Source organism: Cynoglossus semilaevis, chromosome 19 (genome assembly GCF_000523025.1).
Source record: "Cynoglossus semilaevis isolate Cse_v1.0 chromosome 19, Cse_v1.0, whole genome shotgun sequence".
Taxonomy (NCBI): domain Eukaryota; kingdom Metazoa; phylum Chordata; class Actinopteri; order Pleuronectiformes; family Cynoglossidae; genus Cynoglossus; species Cynoglossus semilaevis.
Window position 1 is genome coordinate 5,549,743 of NC_024325.1, and position 15,505 is coordinate 5,565,247.

The 15,505-nt window shown below is 40.7% G+C and overlaps 2 protein-coding genes across 2 annotated transcripts in view; both read right to left on the minus strand.

The window, feature by feature from the left end:
* Window positions 1-10,610, minus strand: part of fez1 (fasciculation and elongation protein zeta 1 (zygin I)) — an 11,890-nt gene extending 1,280 nt beyond the window's left edge. The window contains exons 1-10 of the mRNA XM_017041431.2: window positions 10,473-10,610; window positions 10,273-10,322; window positions 6,916-7,286; window positions 3,750-3,837; window positions 2,653-2,739; window positions 1,584-1,749; window positions 1,109-1,413; window positions 459-539; window positions 219-294; window positions 48-113 (exon numbers count right to left, since the gene is read on the minus strand). Coding sequence (XP_016896920.1) covers window positions 48-113; window positions 219-294; window positions 459-539; window positions 1,109-1,413; window positions 1,584-1,749; window positions 2,653-2,739; window positions 3,750-3,837; window positions 6,916-7,256 — 1,210 coding nt within the window. The 5' untranslated portion in view covers window positions 7,257-7,286; window positions 10,273-10,322; window positions 10,473-10,610. The remainder of the gene's footprint in view (window positions 1-47; window positions 114-218; window positions 295-458; window positions 540-1,108; window positions 1,414-1,583; window positions 1,750-2,652; window positions 2,740-3,749; window positions 3,838-6,915; window positions 7,287-10,272; window positions 10,323-10,472) is intronic.
* Window positions 10,611-10,803: 193 nt separating this feature from the next.
* cfap58 (cilia and flagella associated protein 58) overlaps window positions 10,804-15,505 on the minus strand; it is a 9,384-nt gene continuing 4,682 nt past the window's right edge. Inside the window, exons 12-19 of the mRNA XM_008332482.3 lie at window positions 15,424-15,505; window positions 15,040-15,180; window positions 14,551-14,774; window positions 14,132-14,240; window positions 13,679-13,783; window positions 13,412-13,531; window positions 13,008-13,132; window positions 10,804-12,927 (exon numbers count right to left, since the gene is read on the minus strand). Of these exons, the coding sequence (XP_008330704.1) occupies window positions 12,816-12,927; window positions 13,008-13,132; window positions 13,412-13,531; window positions 13,679-13,783; window positions 14,132-14,240; window positions 14,551-14,774; window positions 15,040-15,180; window positions 15,424-15,505 (1,018 nt within the window). The 3' untranslated portion in view covers window positions 10,804-12,815. The remainder of the gene's footprint in view (window positions 12,928-13,007; window positions 13,133-13,411; window positions 13,532-13,678; window positions 13,784-14,131; window positions 14,241-14,550; window positions 14,775-15,039; window positions 15,181-15,423) is intronic.

Below are 15,505 nucleotides of genomic sequence, written 5' to 3' on the forward strand. Positions count from 1 at the left end.
GTACAGTGAGTTTACTGATGAAGTGAAAACTTTCATGTCGGTGTTACCTTTAAGTATGTAGTCAGTAAGCAGTGTTGGAACCTTCTCACTGTCCTCTTTCATAGCAAAAAGAACTAGAAGGGAAAAAACAAAACAGCTCTGAATATATATATCCATCTGATTGATGGTCAATTTGGTTGGTGTTAAAGACAAGCTTGTGTTGTGGAACAGAAACATACTTTTCGTGATCATTTGCAGGTCATCCACAGACGGAGGGGAGCCACTCTTCTCAAATGGAATTACTGTGTTCAGATACTAAAGTGAAAGGTTTGATCAGGACAACCACAAGTCAAGGTAATGCCTGCTGAATTACGTGATACAACTTGCATATGTAATGACACAGAAAAGTGTGTAAAACCATGCAAAATCATTGCCAGCAGGGGGCGTTGAGACTGTTAGTTGTGACATTTAATCCCTACTTGTTTGTCGTTGCCTGTGCTTCCAAATGTTTGTCTGATTCCAGTCTGCAGGATGTTGGACAGCCCCTCCATGCTGAAACGCTGCAGTGCCACACAAAGACAAAGACAAATAAAGTCACTGTTGAAAGTTAATGTTGCTTTCAAGGTCTATTTAAGCCTGTTAATTACACAGATCTACTCTAAATATGATTTCTTTTATTGTTTTTCTAGTAGATCTGCGTCATTTCCTCCTCTGTACTTTTCAGCATTATTAGCCTACCTGAGACCACAACGCAGCTACATGTAGCTGGAATTGACCAACACAGCTTCTGTGATTCCTGATCCATTAGTCTCTGGGTCACCTGCACTTTCACATCTTTTACTGGAAGATGCTTCAGAGGCTAATGGACCAAACATCCATTACACTAACAGAGGGAGGAAGAGGAGAGCTCTACACCAGTGTGCCGTCGCTCACTTACAGTGGACCAAACATTGACGTCCATGTTTCACAGCAACAATAATGGATTGTTGACATCATCATGTTTTGGTGCAGTGACAAAAAGCAATGTGTGACTTATTTGTAACTACAGGCCATAACACACACACACACATGCATATTCATGTGTAGTGTTTCAGGAAGACAAGGCCATTGCCTCCCCCCTCCCTCTCACCTTGACTGGCATCCCCCCTGTCTTCTCAGTGCGTCCCGTGTTCCCTCCGTTGGTGGGCAGCGTCCCTGCTCCCTGTAGACTCAGGGCCTTGTCCCGACGCCGACGTTTGCTGCTTTCCCTCTGCTCCTTCTGCCTGTTTTGCACCTCCATCAAAGCCGTGATGAACGTGTTCTTCACCTCCTTCTCAAACTCCAGCTCATCGCGGCGAGCCAGCTGACTGACCAGCTCCTCTGAGTACTCGCAGATGGTGGCTTCAACTCGGTGGAGCAGCTCAACTAGTGCCGAGTTGGACATCAGGCTCAGGCCTGTAGAGCACACAAATGATGAGACAGGGGGCGCTGGAGTCATGAAGATACTCAGACACTCAGATTTGGATCAGCAAGTTCATTAGGGAAACAGAGTTATAGATTTGGTAAACAAAAAAAAAAAAGAAAAAAAAAGTGAATTCAATTAAAACAAATTGCATTAGTTGCACCTTCATAGGAGCAGTTGTTGTTGGAGGCCTGTGACAGCTGCCTGATCTCCTCCAGCAGTGAGGGGCTGGTTCTGGAGGAGCAGTGGCTGCTCTCCTCCTCGTCCTCCTCCTCAGTTTCCCCAGGATCTGGAGAGTTCTCCATCATCTCCACTATCTCCTCAATGACCTTAAGGAAGTGAAAGCAGGAGAGAGAGAGATGAAGCTGAGGGATCAGGAGATCTGCATTGATTTATTATTCTGCATTTATCAGGAGAGCAAAGCTTTTAAGAACTTAAAGTGGAAGTGTGCCAAGTCCACAAATTAAATCTCCACAGTCTGCAGAGGGTTGACTGAATGTTATGATGGCCGACCATTAAACAACCAGTCTTCTAGAGATTTCCCTTCTGTACGCTCCCTGACCTGGAGGCACCTCTGCTGCCAATCCACACACCTGACCACCAGCCCTGTTCCTCTTCGTGCTGACCCTCCTTTCTGTTCAGAACATCTACCGTTTGCTGTTGATATTGCCATTGCTTTTTAGTTAGACCCAAAAAAATATTTAATTTGGCATCAGCTTGAACTGTGTTCAAATAAAAACTAATAATATCATTAATTTGCAGCTAGGATTTGCTCCCAGCCCTCCTTACAAAACAACATAAATACATTTGAAAAGTATTTGGTGAGTAACTGTTCAGGCAGCTGGGATTAGTTCAATTTCCCATAATGAATGTAGAGGGGGTAAATAAAGTAATGAATGAATAAAGATGGATGAGAAATGAATCCATTTGTTTTCACCTGACGAGGATGAAGCTCTTCAGCTCCCGAGGGCCAAGTAAACATAAACGCAGCACAGCGGCTGTGCACATGTTTACGCCCTGACTCACTGCTGTTAGTTTATTTATCATTGACTTGTTTGAGCTGCAACAAGTAATAAACCATCTGGAGTGTGTATCCCCCCACCCCCCATTTAAGACTCTCTGCCCTGTCAGATTCACGGTGGAACGGCAGATTTACCTGCTGTCCCCTGTGCTCTTGTATAAACCTGTCTGTAGATCAGTGGTGTACAGGACACACACACACACACACACACCTGGTCTGCTGTGATAAGAGGCTCTTCGTTCAGACAACTGACGTTCTCATTCTTCTCATTCATCTCCTCCTCCTCTTTTTCGTGAATCTGGAGAATGTGAAAAGAAATGCATTTGTTAAACAACTGGTCGTACGCAGTAGGACTTCAGTGTGTAGTACTGTGTTGACTGTGTACCACACTAAATCCAATAAGTGCAAGGTCAGGTCTTTGTAGGTCCTAACATTGACACAGAGGGTGCTCTATACGTCCTGTGGGTGTCAGCAACATTTTCTACATCGTGGACTGCTGTAGCTGTGGTCTCACAGTAACCACCAACCACAGCCGCAACACTCATGTGACACAACGTCAATGTGTGTCCAAAGACCTGGGCTGGGTGTTGTCTCTAAACCTGTTCTAGTGATGATTTCTGTCAGAAGAACTTCACGACGACACGAGTTTCATCAACACAAAGTTCCTGCAGTTTCACATACAATTACAATGACCTTCAATTATTAGCTGTAAATCACAGGGTCATAGGTCATTGCATTATTTATTATTCAGTATTCTTGATTATAAGTTAGTTTGTTTATGAAGATGGAGAGTGTTGATTCTGATCGGCCTCTTGACATTTCTACACTTTTCACTTTAAAAAATAAAACGCTCTTTTGTTTAGAGTTAAAAATAACTGAAGGTGACAACTGTGGACTGCTGTGGTGCAGTGTAATTACAGCTGGCCTCCTCTCACTGCATCGGAGACAAAATGTCTGCTCAGAGCAAACATGGTGTGGACTGTTAAGCGCCTGGTGTCCAGTTGTATGTGACAGCCAATTATTGGAGAGGAGAGAGAGGGCAGTCGACGGCTCTTCAGCAGAGCCATCACTTCTAGTCAGGCATGTCTTCAAGTGTCGGCATACAGTAAGTTGAAGCTGTGAGTTCTTTGTTGCTGAATCCATGGTGTGAAAAATTAACACCCAGTGTATTGATGACAGGACATTAGTGCCGTAAAACATCTAACAACAAGATTATGTTCAAATAAAACTGATTAGAATCTGGACAATTCAATTAAAGGCTTAATTGTGAACTGTCTAACTCTGATTAAATATAAAGATGGAGCGTACCTCCTGGTCAGAAAGGTTTCCGTTGAGTCCCTCAGGATCAGGGTTGTCCCAGGCAGAGATGTAGTTGTCAGTTAGAGCATCCCAAACACTGTAACAGAGAGGAAGAGCATGAATACACACATATCTAAAGATATAAAGTAGCATTACAAAACAAGACAGAAACAAAACTTTAAAGGTTCAATTTCAGCTGGTGTATCCACACATGACATGGTTAGGATGTGATATAAAACAACACGAGAGCAGATTTTTGTTGTGTTTTCTTATTGTTTTGCATATAAAAGCATTTTTTCCCAAGTCTGTCTACAGAGTAGCAGTACTGCAGTCAATATTCCAGTGGAGAGAGTCGATGATGTAGGTTAATGTACAGAGCTGAAGGCTGCAGAGGAACAATGCACAACAGAAATAAGCATAGCTTACTACTTGTTAAAAGGAGTCCTGAGCAGAGATCTAGATAAAGCTCCTCACATCATTTCTCCTGGTGGCAGCAACAGCAGCAGCAACAGCAGCAGCAGCAGCAGCAAATGTTTGTGTGAGCGACAGTGACACAAAGCCAGAGGAGAAATCTCCTTTGTCTCAGAGCCTTTTGTGTTTTTGTTTTTTTCAGCCCCCGGCCAAAGTTGGCCCAGGCTGGTCGTCCTGCTGCTCACAGTGGCACACAGTGCCCACGCCCGGTCAGACAGAGGACGCCATTGAGCTCAGAGCCTACCTCAACTGCCACGACTGTGTGGCTTGAACACAAGCAACAGCACAAAAGCAGTCAAAGTTCAGTGAGCTTGAACTCCTCCTGACAATTTAGAACAAACAAGTGTAATATGGTAACAGTGTATCAGTCAAGATGCTCAGTTTGCCTATGTATTTATATATATTAATATATATTATATTTATTCATTATATACCGCTTGTTCCCTTTCGAAATTACAGGGGGCGCTGTTACCAACCCCAGCTATCTACAGGCGAGGGCAGAGTAGACCCTGGACAGTTTACTAGTCTATCGTAGGACTGATTACATGGTATGGCAAGTGTCAAGTCTGACAACATCCAATCAGAACAAACCTTTTACTCAAAACAGTCTGACATGATAACTGCAGGATATTGGGATATTCTGTAGCACTGGGCGATACAGAGAGCCTGGAAGGAGCTTCCTGTTTCACAGAGCTGAACCTTAGACGGACGATAGATGATACTCATTTATTAGAAACTCACTAACCAGTAGTATAATGACAGTATATTACTGTAACACTTCAAGTGTCTAAACAGAAAAATACTTGAATTAAACATAACAAGCCATGGTTACTGTACATGTTGGCATGGTGATTGGCACCTTTGCTTTACACCAATAAGATCGCTGGTTTAAGTCTGTTTCTGTATTGAAACTACGACCTTCCAGGTTTAACCCAACAACACAAAGAAAGGTAGAGGGTTTGAAGATGGATGAATTATTATTGTAATAGCAAAATGAATTAGAATGATAGAGACCAGTAAACATGTGGGCAGAGACTGCAGGGCCTCAAACAACAAACCAATCAGCTGCTGCCAGGCCCGAGCCTCCTCCACACTCAGTCATCCTTCATATTTAATTATCCATGAATGTCTCATGTGGGGACAGCACCCAAAGTCCTGCTCCTATTAGGAGGTACAAACTCTGCAGTGACACCAGACCACAGACCACAGACTCTACACCACCGCTGTGGACACTCCTGGTGAAGAGCAAGAGCTGCAAGAAAAAGAAATGGAATGTGTCCCTCCAGTATTCTCTCCTGGCTGTAGAGCTGACACATCCTCAGTGTTTTTGTTTGTGAAACACCACAGACATCTTCACCCTTTGGTTATAAATAAGCCAAAAATGAGAACAGTGAGGAGGAAGTACTTTTGAACAACACGACATGGTTCTGACATCATTTCAGACGGCACTGGTAAGGCAACAACGACCGGACTGTGTAGCAAACAAATGTGTATTTAAATACATTTAAGGCCACATGAATACAACCAAATCACATTTATATGCATAAATATTTGTCCCTACGTACAGAGCATGTAACGTACATATAATGTGTACAAGTGAATGTAACACTTGGCAGTGGCTGAAGGCCAACACAGATGGATGGTTCAGTAACATGCAGTGACATTAAATCATGCCTCAGTGTTACGTAATCAGCATGACCAGATTGTGTTGCTATTTAGTTGAGATGGTATATTTTTTCTTTTATATATATATATATATAAATATACAGTATTTATATTATATTTCTTAAAAAAACACTAATTATTCTAATCTAATATTTGTAGTTTGTTACAACAGCTAGTTAGCCTTCATTAGCTTTAGGACTGAGCTGGTTATTCCTCCACCAATCTATTATTAACTACTTAATCCTGTTCAGGAGCTGGAGAGCTGCAGACAATCCCAGCAGTCACAGGTCACTGGTTCAACACGGTTCACATTTCAAGAGAACCAAACAAATGTTCACACACACAGACTGACACACACACTCACACACACACAGGAAGAACAGAAAAAATACACACATTTGTTCACATATTAAAGTAAAAAAAAAAAGTTGCAGTTGACTTTACTTAGTAGTACTGCACCTTTAATTGCTCCCAATGTTGATGGAGTGATAGTGATACTGAAGCCAAATTGCCTTGTTTATATTAGGCTAAAGGGCCGTCTGGATATTGACCAGTGTTAACTGTTTAGCAAACCGGAGGCACTTACTGAGAGGAGCAGACTGTAAATTAGCCGGACGCTGAGCTACACAGCAGGTACAGAGGTACAGCATCAGCCCTCTGTGTTGTCTGTATACACAAGAAACTATCTGTTCTGTAGAAATGTAATGTAAATATTGATACATTTCAAATAATCCACATTTACATAACGTAAAATGGTCGACCAATATTTTCTCATGGAACCCTTTTTGGTAATTTTTGAAAATGAATACAAAATAGAATAGCAAACACGCACTAGAGAAGCAGCTGAGAACTCTGTTTCACACTGTCACATCAGAGATGACTGGTGTACAGTGCTGTGTTTCTGTCCATTATTGTAGTGTCACATTTCTGCCACTACCTGTGTCCTCTCTGACATCTACGCCCTGCTCCTTCCATAACACCAGAGATTAGGAGCAGTGAGGGTTTATATACAGGAATGGTTTTTGGCCTCAGCACTTACTCTTCATCCTGCAGCCGCTCCTCGTCCTCCTGGTTGTGTGACTGATTGCGTATGGGTGCCAGGCCTTCTGTCTTGGTGTTGTAATTGTGAAAGCACACGTTGAGCTTCTCATCAAACTCGTTCACCAGATCCTCCATGGACTTGAAGCTCATCATTTCAGAGAAGTTCTCCAGCTCAGAGAAGTCCTCCCTGGTGATGGAGGCCAAAGGGATGGTGGTGGTGGTGGAGGAGGCGGAGGTGGAGTAGGAATACTGATCGAGGGATGAATGATCTAGGTCATCCATCCGACATGGTCGGAGGTCCTCGAACTCCTCATCCAAACACACGAGAGGGGCTTCCATGGCGTCCCCTGACAGGTTGATGACCAAACCCTGCAAGAAGGAAAGTGACAAAGAAGTGTCAACTGCCTGGAAGAAAAAAACCCACGCTTTGTCGTTCACTTGACTACGCAAAGCTGCTAATAGCTGCCCACAAAAATGAAAACCAAGAATGCTCCGGTGTTTTTAATTGGATCCCATCTGCTGGATTCCCAGAAGAATCAATCTGCTGTCTCCTAAATCATCTCAGCATCTCCTTATATGGAGTGGCACCACGTTGTCTAGACATAAAGGACGCAGCGGAGGATGTACCAGAAGGGGGCCACGTCCCAGAGGGACCCTTACCAGTTGTCTTAGTTTGTAAACCGCAGTTAATTAAGAGCTGCTGCTGGGCATTAAGTGATGAGGTGACCATTGTTGTGGGACAGGAAACGACAGGAGGATCTGTCATTGTGTATCACGCTGTTGTGTTGCTCACTTGTTTTTGTAAGGTTTAATTCTACATTTATGTCTAAGAAATGTGAGAAAAAAATATATTTCTGCATAAATATTGATATTTATATTTTTGAAAACTGACTGACACATTTCTTTTGAACCATCTTTGACTTTACCACTAATATTCATTTTTAATAAAATCACATTTTTCATGAGGTCTCTGAGGTAATTTATCTACCCTTAATTAAAACCAGAGCACTATTACAGTATAAAGTACACTACTACACAGTAGTATTTCTAATACTATATTGGTGTAGTGTTTCTACTATATTTGTAGAAGATTTTATTTATTTTTATTCCTGTAGGAGTATGTTTACCATAATATCCACAAATGTTGACTCATTATTACGTAATTTGTTTTAGTATTCAAGGTCTCATTATCCAAGGCTCAAAGATAGAAAATGTTTCTTTGAATAAAGAACTGAATAACACGGATTGAGGGGAGAAATAATAGAAAAAAATATTTTAAAAAATATGTTGCATTATTACAGAGGAGCACAATGGCTTCTCTAACCTTTTACACACCTCAAGCATTTTATTTTTAATAAAAAAACACAACCTGACTGTAGTGATTGTGTTAATAAACCAGTTAATGTTAGTAGAACTTGTTGGGTAGAACTTTAGCCCATCAAATTCACCGTCCACTTCCTCAGTACACACTGACAGTAACTTTGATTGTGAATGTGTTACTCTCGGTGCCTGTTACTGCAACCAGGACTCTTACTACTGTCAGCTATTACAGTAGAAAGCAGTACAGATTTCACTACAGCGTACGGCCATTCAAATAGACTCTCTTATACTGGTCACTGCAGTCAGACTTTAAGACAAACCTGTCTGTATGACGCAGTGTAATTACACTAGTGAGGCCACTGTGTGTGTGTGTGTGTGTTTTGCTGGACTGTGGCCTGGTGTTAGTGCAGACGAGTCCATTTCCAAACCAACCTCTTCCTCCTGAGCACATCACTCAGCAGACTGCTGCTCTGACTGCAGCTGGATATTATTTCCTAGCAGCTCTCATCCACTTTGGGTTTTCTGAATGAGAGTCTGTGTGGAAGGTTAACCCAGTTCACTGTTAGCTTAATCACACAGAACCCATAACAGCAGCACAGGTTGTGACAGGTTATTGTAAGTGGCTATTTTACATGTTGGTCTGGTGAAAAACGCCAACAAGGAAATGAATGAACAAGTCAACGGCATTTTCCCATCATGCCTATATATCAATCTGAACTAATGATTTTAGTTCATTTATCAGTCAGTTTATACATTCTGGCCAAACAGAATTGGATTAAGTAGTTGATTAAACGCCACTATCTAACTTGACTATTTATTTTGTAAACAAATTATGTCTTTAACTAAAACGGTTTCAACAGAATGATGTTCTGATTTCCCAAAATAATCACTAGTTTTGAAGTTAATATCCTGTGTACCATGTACCCAGTACTCTAAGTGAGGAGGCCGGGGAATAACAACTGTGTTCAATGTACTTCCTGCATCAGTGTGCAGGGGAGGGGTTACTGTATGGACTGTATGTAAACAGTGAGTGACCAATGTAACATCCTTTGACGTAAAGGTTCCTGTATTTTTATAATTTAACCAAAAATGTCCTTAATTACACACATAAACTTCTATCATCCCTTCTATCATTGTTTTGTATGTTTTTACAGGAAAAAAGAACAATATATAATGATATAAATGATAAGATAATCAAAAAGATAAACCAGTATCACAGAGCAGTGACAAAGGTTGCCTTTGAATAGAAGGCTCTGTTCATTTACAGGAACACTTTACAGAATCTAACAAAAGACTCATTAATGTACCATTTTGCTATAGTGAAATAATGAAAGACAGCAGAATAAATAATGTCAAATATCAGGGCAATGTTGACAAAAATGTAACACTGATTGTTTATACTACTGTTAATCACTACCAGCCCTTTTTGGATGTGACCTTCTAGGGAGGATTCAGGTTCCAGGTACATCACTAACTGTAACAAGGATTCAGGTGGGAAGAAGGAACCAATCACAGAAGCTCATCAGAGGTCATTTGATGTAACAGAGCCAGGAAGACGATGATGAAGGGATTCAACAACAAATGGATGCAGTACTCTGTTGACTGTTCAACACACCGACTGACCATCACAGGCTTTTAAATATTGATATATATCTCTGTCTGTGTCAAGAAAAATGAAGGTTTACATTTTTCTGACATCCCCTGAAGGCATCATTTAAATTTAGGTTTCCAAAATATAATGTACAATGTAAGGTTATAGTCTGTGTAAACAAAGATTATTTTACTGGGAGCAAAATTCAAGCCTACATGGCCGCATCCTATCATCAACACATACATGTCATCAGCTCATCAGAGAAGGAGAAAGGAGGATGGTGGGGGAGGGAGAGAAGAGGGGGAGAGGATGGAGGAGGAAGCCATGGTTAGGCAAGGATGGAAGGGAGATGATGCAGAGAGGCAGATGAGTTGGGGAAGGTGGGCTTCATGTAGGTGTGGATGGTGATGGAGAAGGAGGAGGAGGAGGGGGAGTAGAAATCACCTGCAGTCCCTGATGTGAAGACAGATTCTTCTCAGATTCACCGTCAGATCCTTCCCTCCAGCAGCAGCAGCAGCAGCAGCAGCAGCAGCAGCAGTCACATTGATCCCAGGGTAAAATGGAGGGTGTGAAATAAAAACAAACAGATCAGGAGATAAAGACGACAGCGTGCTCAGATGTTGGATCTATGTCCCTGCCCTCACCCGTTATCCCACAGCCTCCCGTGTCCGTCCTACCACCACAGACCCTTGTTTTCAATCAATAGGCATCCAGCCCAGCTCTCACTGCGCATGAGTACTGACAGGCCTCTGACGACATTACCTCACCCCTCCTCTCCCCTCTGCTTCTCCGTATTCTTTCTTCCACCACCATGGTCTCCCACTCTCTTTGTCCCTGCCTCCTCCCTCCCTCCTGCACTGCACACATTAATCCCTCAATATTCATGAGGAGATGAAGGAGGAGGAGGAGGATTAGGGAAAGGGAGGCACTTGTATTCTCCTATATAGAATCAATGGCTCCACCCCCAGCATCCAGGCTGTCTGCTCCGTCAGTTTAACATAGGCCTATAGAAAATAAAATACAATAAAATAAAATCCCAGGTTAAATACATTGTTAAATAAACCAGTTTTTTTTCTTAGTCTTATTGTTGGATAATCTTTACTTATCAGACCAGAAATAAGAAATGTATATATTGAAAACTGAAGATGGGGAAGAAATCAACTGTACCATTAAATTTAAAAAGTCTTAAAAAGTAAAACAAAATACATTAATTTAGCTGAAGCTAAAACTGAGTAGGAAAACAAAAATGTAAACTATTAGGTATGCTTTATCAAAGATGACTAAACAAATGTTTCAGACCAGCTCTCCATAACTTCTTAAGTTAAGTATAATTTCCTCAATTCTGTAAGTTTTATTACGATAGGTGTTCCAGAAAACATCAGTCTTTAACTGGGGACATTTTGGCCATTTGTATAATATTTACTTTTTACAAATGGTCTATGGTTATTAATCATAGCAGAAAGTAGCAAATAGTAAATAGTAGACATTATAAACACTTAATCTGCTTTGACTGATCCAGTGTTCTTCACATGCAACATGGACAAAAATGCTGAAACTTGAGACATTGAGATTTTCACTTACATTACATAACTTCACCACTAGATGCTGCTAAATACCACACTGCCTTTATTTTGTTGTCTCCATCTCTGGCAGAATCTGCACTTTCTTTCCTATCATTTAGTGATTTTCTAATCACCTGACACGGTGGATCATATTTTTCTATATACAACATAAACCAATGAGTGAATCTGGTTATATTAATTATTATCATTTATCATCCTGGATGTGTTATCTGTTCAACATCAGTTTTTTACAGAACATCCTGTTCAGCCTCAGAGACTTACACTGTAAAAAGGCTTTCCTCACACACACACACAAAGAAAAAAAAGAAAGAATGCAGCAGATCTGTCCCAGTCCGAGGGCTCTGCCTTTGCTACAGCAACATCCCTCACACAGCCAGCCCTGCATAAATACTGGTTGCCATGGTTATGCTGTAATTGGGTTGGCCAGGGAAGTAACAGTGTGGAATAAGAAGTAGATAAGTCTCACCTTGCAGCCGGCTGTCAACACACAGCCAACAACAACACGTAGTGGCTTTGGAGCGAAGTGGAGTCGTGTAAGAAAATGTGATAAAGCTTCTGCTGTAAAACAAATTATTTAGTTGAAGGGCGTACAGAAATCACAATTATATATATATATAAGGTTTATGGTTGTGTGTGTACACACTTGGCACAGACACCCAGGGACTAGTTTTAGACTAGTTTTCTTTTATCCACAGTATTCCCGAAATGCACTTAAATACATTATTGTAAGAAAATATATGTATATGTTTTCATATTCAAAATATTGTCGAAATACAAGTTAGATGTTTCCACTAAGGTGACTGAATACTTAAAAGCCACTACTGCAAACCTGACTGTCATAATTTGAACAATAATTTTCTTTCTTATTCTGACATCTTGTGGTGATTTCAGGTACTTCACGTCAAAAAAAGCCATGACAAAATGATTTACTTTTTCACCCAAACTAAATTTCTGATTTTAAGTGACTTTATACAGATACTAGAGTAATAAGTCAATATTAGGCACCAGGTTAGAATGATATGACAACACAGATGGAATTTAAAAGCTTTAAAAATCTATCTTTCTAATAATGATAATCTTATTTAAACAATTAAGAAAAAAACAATCTTCGTAATTAAGTACCAACTTAATTTATATATTCTTAAATGTACAATATTAAATTACTGTATTTTAGTTTGGTCAATAAATATGATCATATTTTGGGTAAGTGTGTTTTGGAATTTGCGCTGTTCACAGCATTACCTTTAATGAAATACCAGTAACATCACAGAGTTGTTCAGAGAGACAGCTGTAAGGAATATATGTGTGATCAAGACTACATTTTTTGTTTTTATTTACTGTCCTTTTCAAAAACTGTGGAGAATGTGAAGCAGACACATTTCAAAATAAAGATACCAACGTCCATCATCTTCTCACAGGGTTGTCAATCCTGAAGCCTCCTCCAGTGAAGTGAGATTTGCTGCTCAGCTGTGGCAGAGACTCCAGCTGCTCCACTTTGGACCGAGTCATCTGCTCACTGTGGAGTAACACAGAGTCACCACCAGAACTGATGCAAGGACATGACAAAGAAAGAAGCTGAGAGTGGTTGAATGTCACCTGTGGAGCTTCTTCTGACTGAGGTACTTCTTCTTGATGTTTGCGAGCTCATTGGCCAATCTCTGGTTCTCACTTTTGTACTCGTTCATTTTTGAGTCCAACATCCTCAGCTCTGCAATCAATACCTGTGGATAAAAAAACAGCATACCTGTAAAAGTATTGATCAGTCTAACAGTTCAAACTCCTGAGCTCAGGACCACTGGACTTAGAAAATAAAACATTTCATTTATCTATTTATTTTCTAAATTTACATGAATTTGCACAGTATTTTACTTAAAACCAATCTTTTATGTCCATGTCAATTTATTTTAACTCAATAAAGTAAATATACTGTATATAATTATAATAATAGTTGTGATTGTTATTTTGGACATTCAAAAAGGCTGATGACTGCTAGTAGACACCTTGAGCTTCTTAGTCCTCTCTCTGAGAGCCCACTGACACTGTTGGAGCTGCTCAGCGGCCTCTGGACCAGGCTGCCGGGCCAGAATGTGTTTCAGCTCCACGTACAGCTTCTCCTTTTCCTGGGAAAGACAACAATGTAGAAAAAAGTGAGAAAAAAATGTTATGAAAGCTAATACATAAGAGATAGATATATAAGAATTTGTTATGAAATATTGTCACACACTACAAACAACTTTTTTTTGATGATTTCTTATTGGTGTGGTTACCTGCAGTAGAAGTTCGTGTTCCTCAAGCTCCTGGGTCTTAGCTATAAGTCGTTTCTGTAGAGACTGAATCTTCTGGATGAGTCCGTATTTGTCAGGATCATTGCCCTGTAAGAGAGTCTCTGTGAGATTTCCATGGACTAAGGTTTACTTGGTCAGTACGAGCTGTGACTCTTCTCAGGGTGTAGATAAAACTAAAATCTAAAATTTTTCGAAATGCACCACAGAGCAGTGACTGACTGTACCAGCATCTAAGAACTAACTGTGCTTCCTACCTTAAGAAAGAACTGGCAGCTGTTATTCAACAGTCATGTCTTTCCTCAGGTTTGGAGGCTTCATTCATTCATTTATTCATTCATTCATTCATGTTTTCACTTCATGTTAGCTGCTACTACATTGTTCCACACAGGCTAGTGATTATGAATTAAAACAACTACACACAGACGAGCACCTCACCTCCAGTCGCCTCCATCGGTGGATATTAATGGGCTTCAGCTGTTCCTCCAACACACTGTTTCTCATCCGTTCTCTGAGCAGCTCCCTCTGCAGGTGGAACATTTCCCGTCTGCAAAACAAAGACTCCACAGTGTTTGTGCTCAGCACTTATAAACTATGAACATCAGCACAGCAGCCAATAAGAAGGATTTTATAATAGGTGATAAATGTGATTAATGTATAGCTGGATGTTCAATAAAGCTAGAAAGAGTTTTTTTTTTTTTTAAACCTTCCTTTTTGTTCATCGTGTATCATCCTAAGTGATTATTATCTCAGGATTAAAAAAATAAATACGATTTAAATAAAACTATTCTCTGCCTTTGTCCTGGCATCACCCTTATTTTTTTAAACTTTTTAAGAACGGTGCGACTCTTCTTTACCTCAGGTCCTCAGTGTTTGGCGCGGCCTTGTCCAGGATGGTTTTCTTGCGCTGGAGCCTCTTGACTTCCAGCTTAAGAAGACGAACGTCTTCCATCCTCTGACTGTAGTGGAAGTCGCCCTTGCTGAGGATCGACTGCTGAATCCTGATCTTCTCAAACAGAAGCGAGCGCTCATCGTTGCGCCGTAGCAGCTGTTTTCCCAAACTGTCCCGCTCTCTGGCCACCTTGACAAAGATCCCAACAACAGACCACCAGTTGGACACCAGTCAGGGTTATCAAACATCTGATTGTCATTAATTGCAGTAATTTATCTTGATTACAGATCATTAATTAGAATATCATCAACATTATCAATATTTTCATCATTTCTTCTGTATGTTGCTGGAACAGAAAGACAAATGACTGCAGTAGATGTGTGTGTTTGACACATGAAATGAAATTATTCACATATGTTTACTGTATATATTATCTATAAACTTTGTTTTTTACCTGGTCTAGTTGTTTCTTCTGCTGCATCTGCTCAGCGTCAGCATCAGCGATGATCTTCTGTAGTTTCTGCTGCTCTGCCTTTTGACTTTCGACACGCTGCTTGGATTCCTCCAGCTGCTGTTTGACCAACTGAAGCTCTGCCTGAGACACAGAGACGGCTGTCAGTGATGTGTTAGCGACATACAGGGAGAACATCAATCTTTAATCGTGTTATGGTGTGATCTGAATGGAGAACAAAGGCTCTTCTGCTTCAGAGAAAGGTCACTGTTAGCAAGTTAATATTTGATTAGAGGAGGTGTTTATTCACTACTACTATTCTGACAAAATTCCTCAAACAGTTACAACATTTGAAAATGTAAACAATCATGAAGCTGCCTATAGTACCTTCAGGGACTCGTTATCTTTCTCCAGGCGCTTGAATTCCGCCTGATTTTTGCCTATAGCCATCCCCTTCCCTGTGATCTCG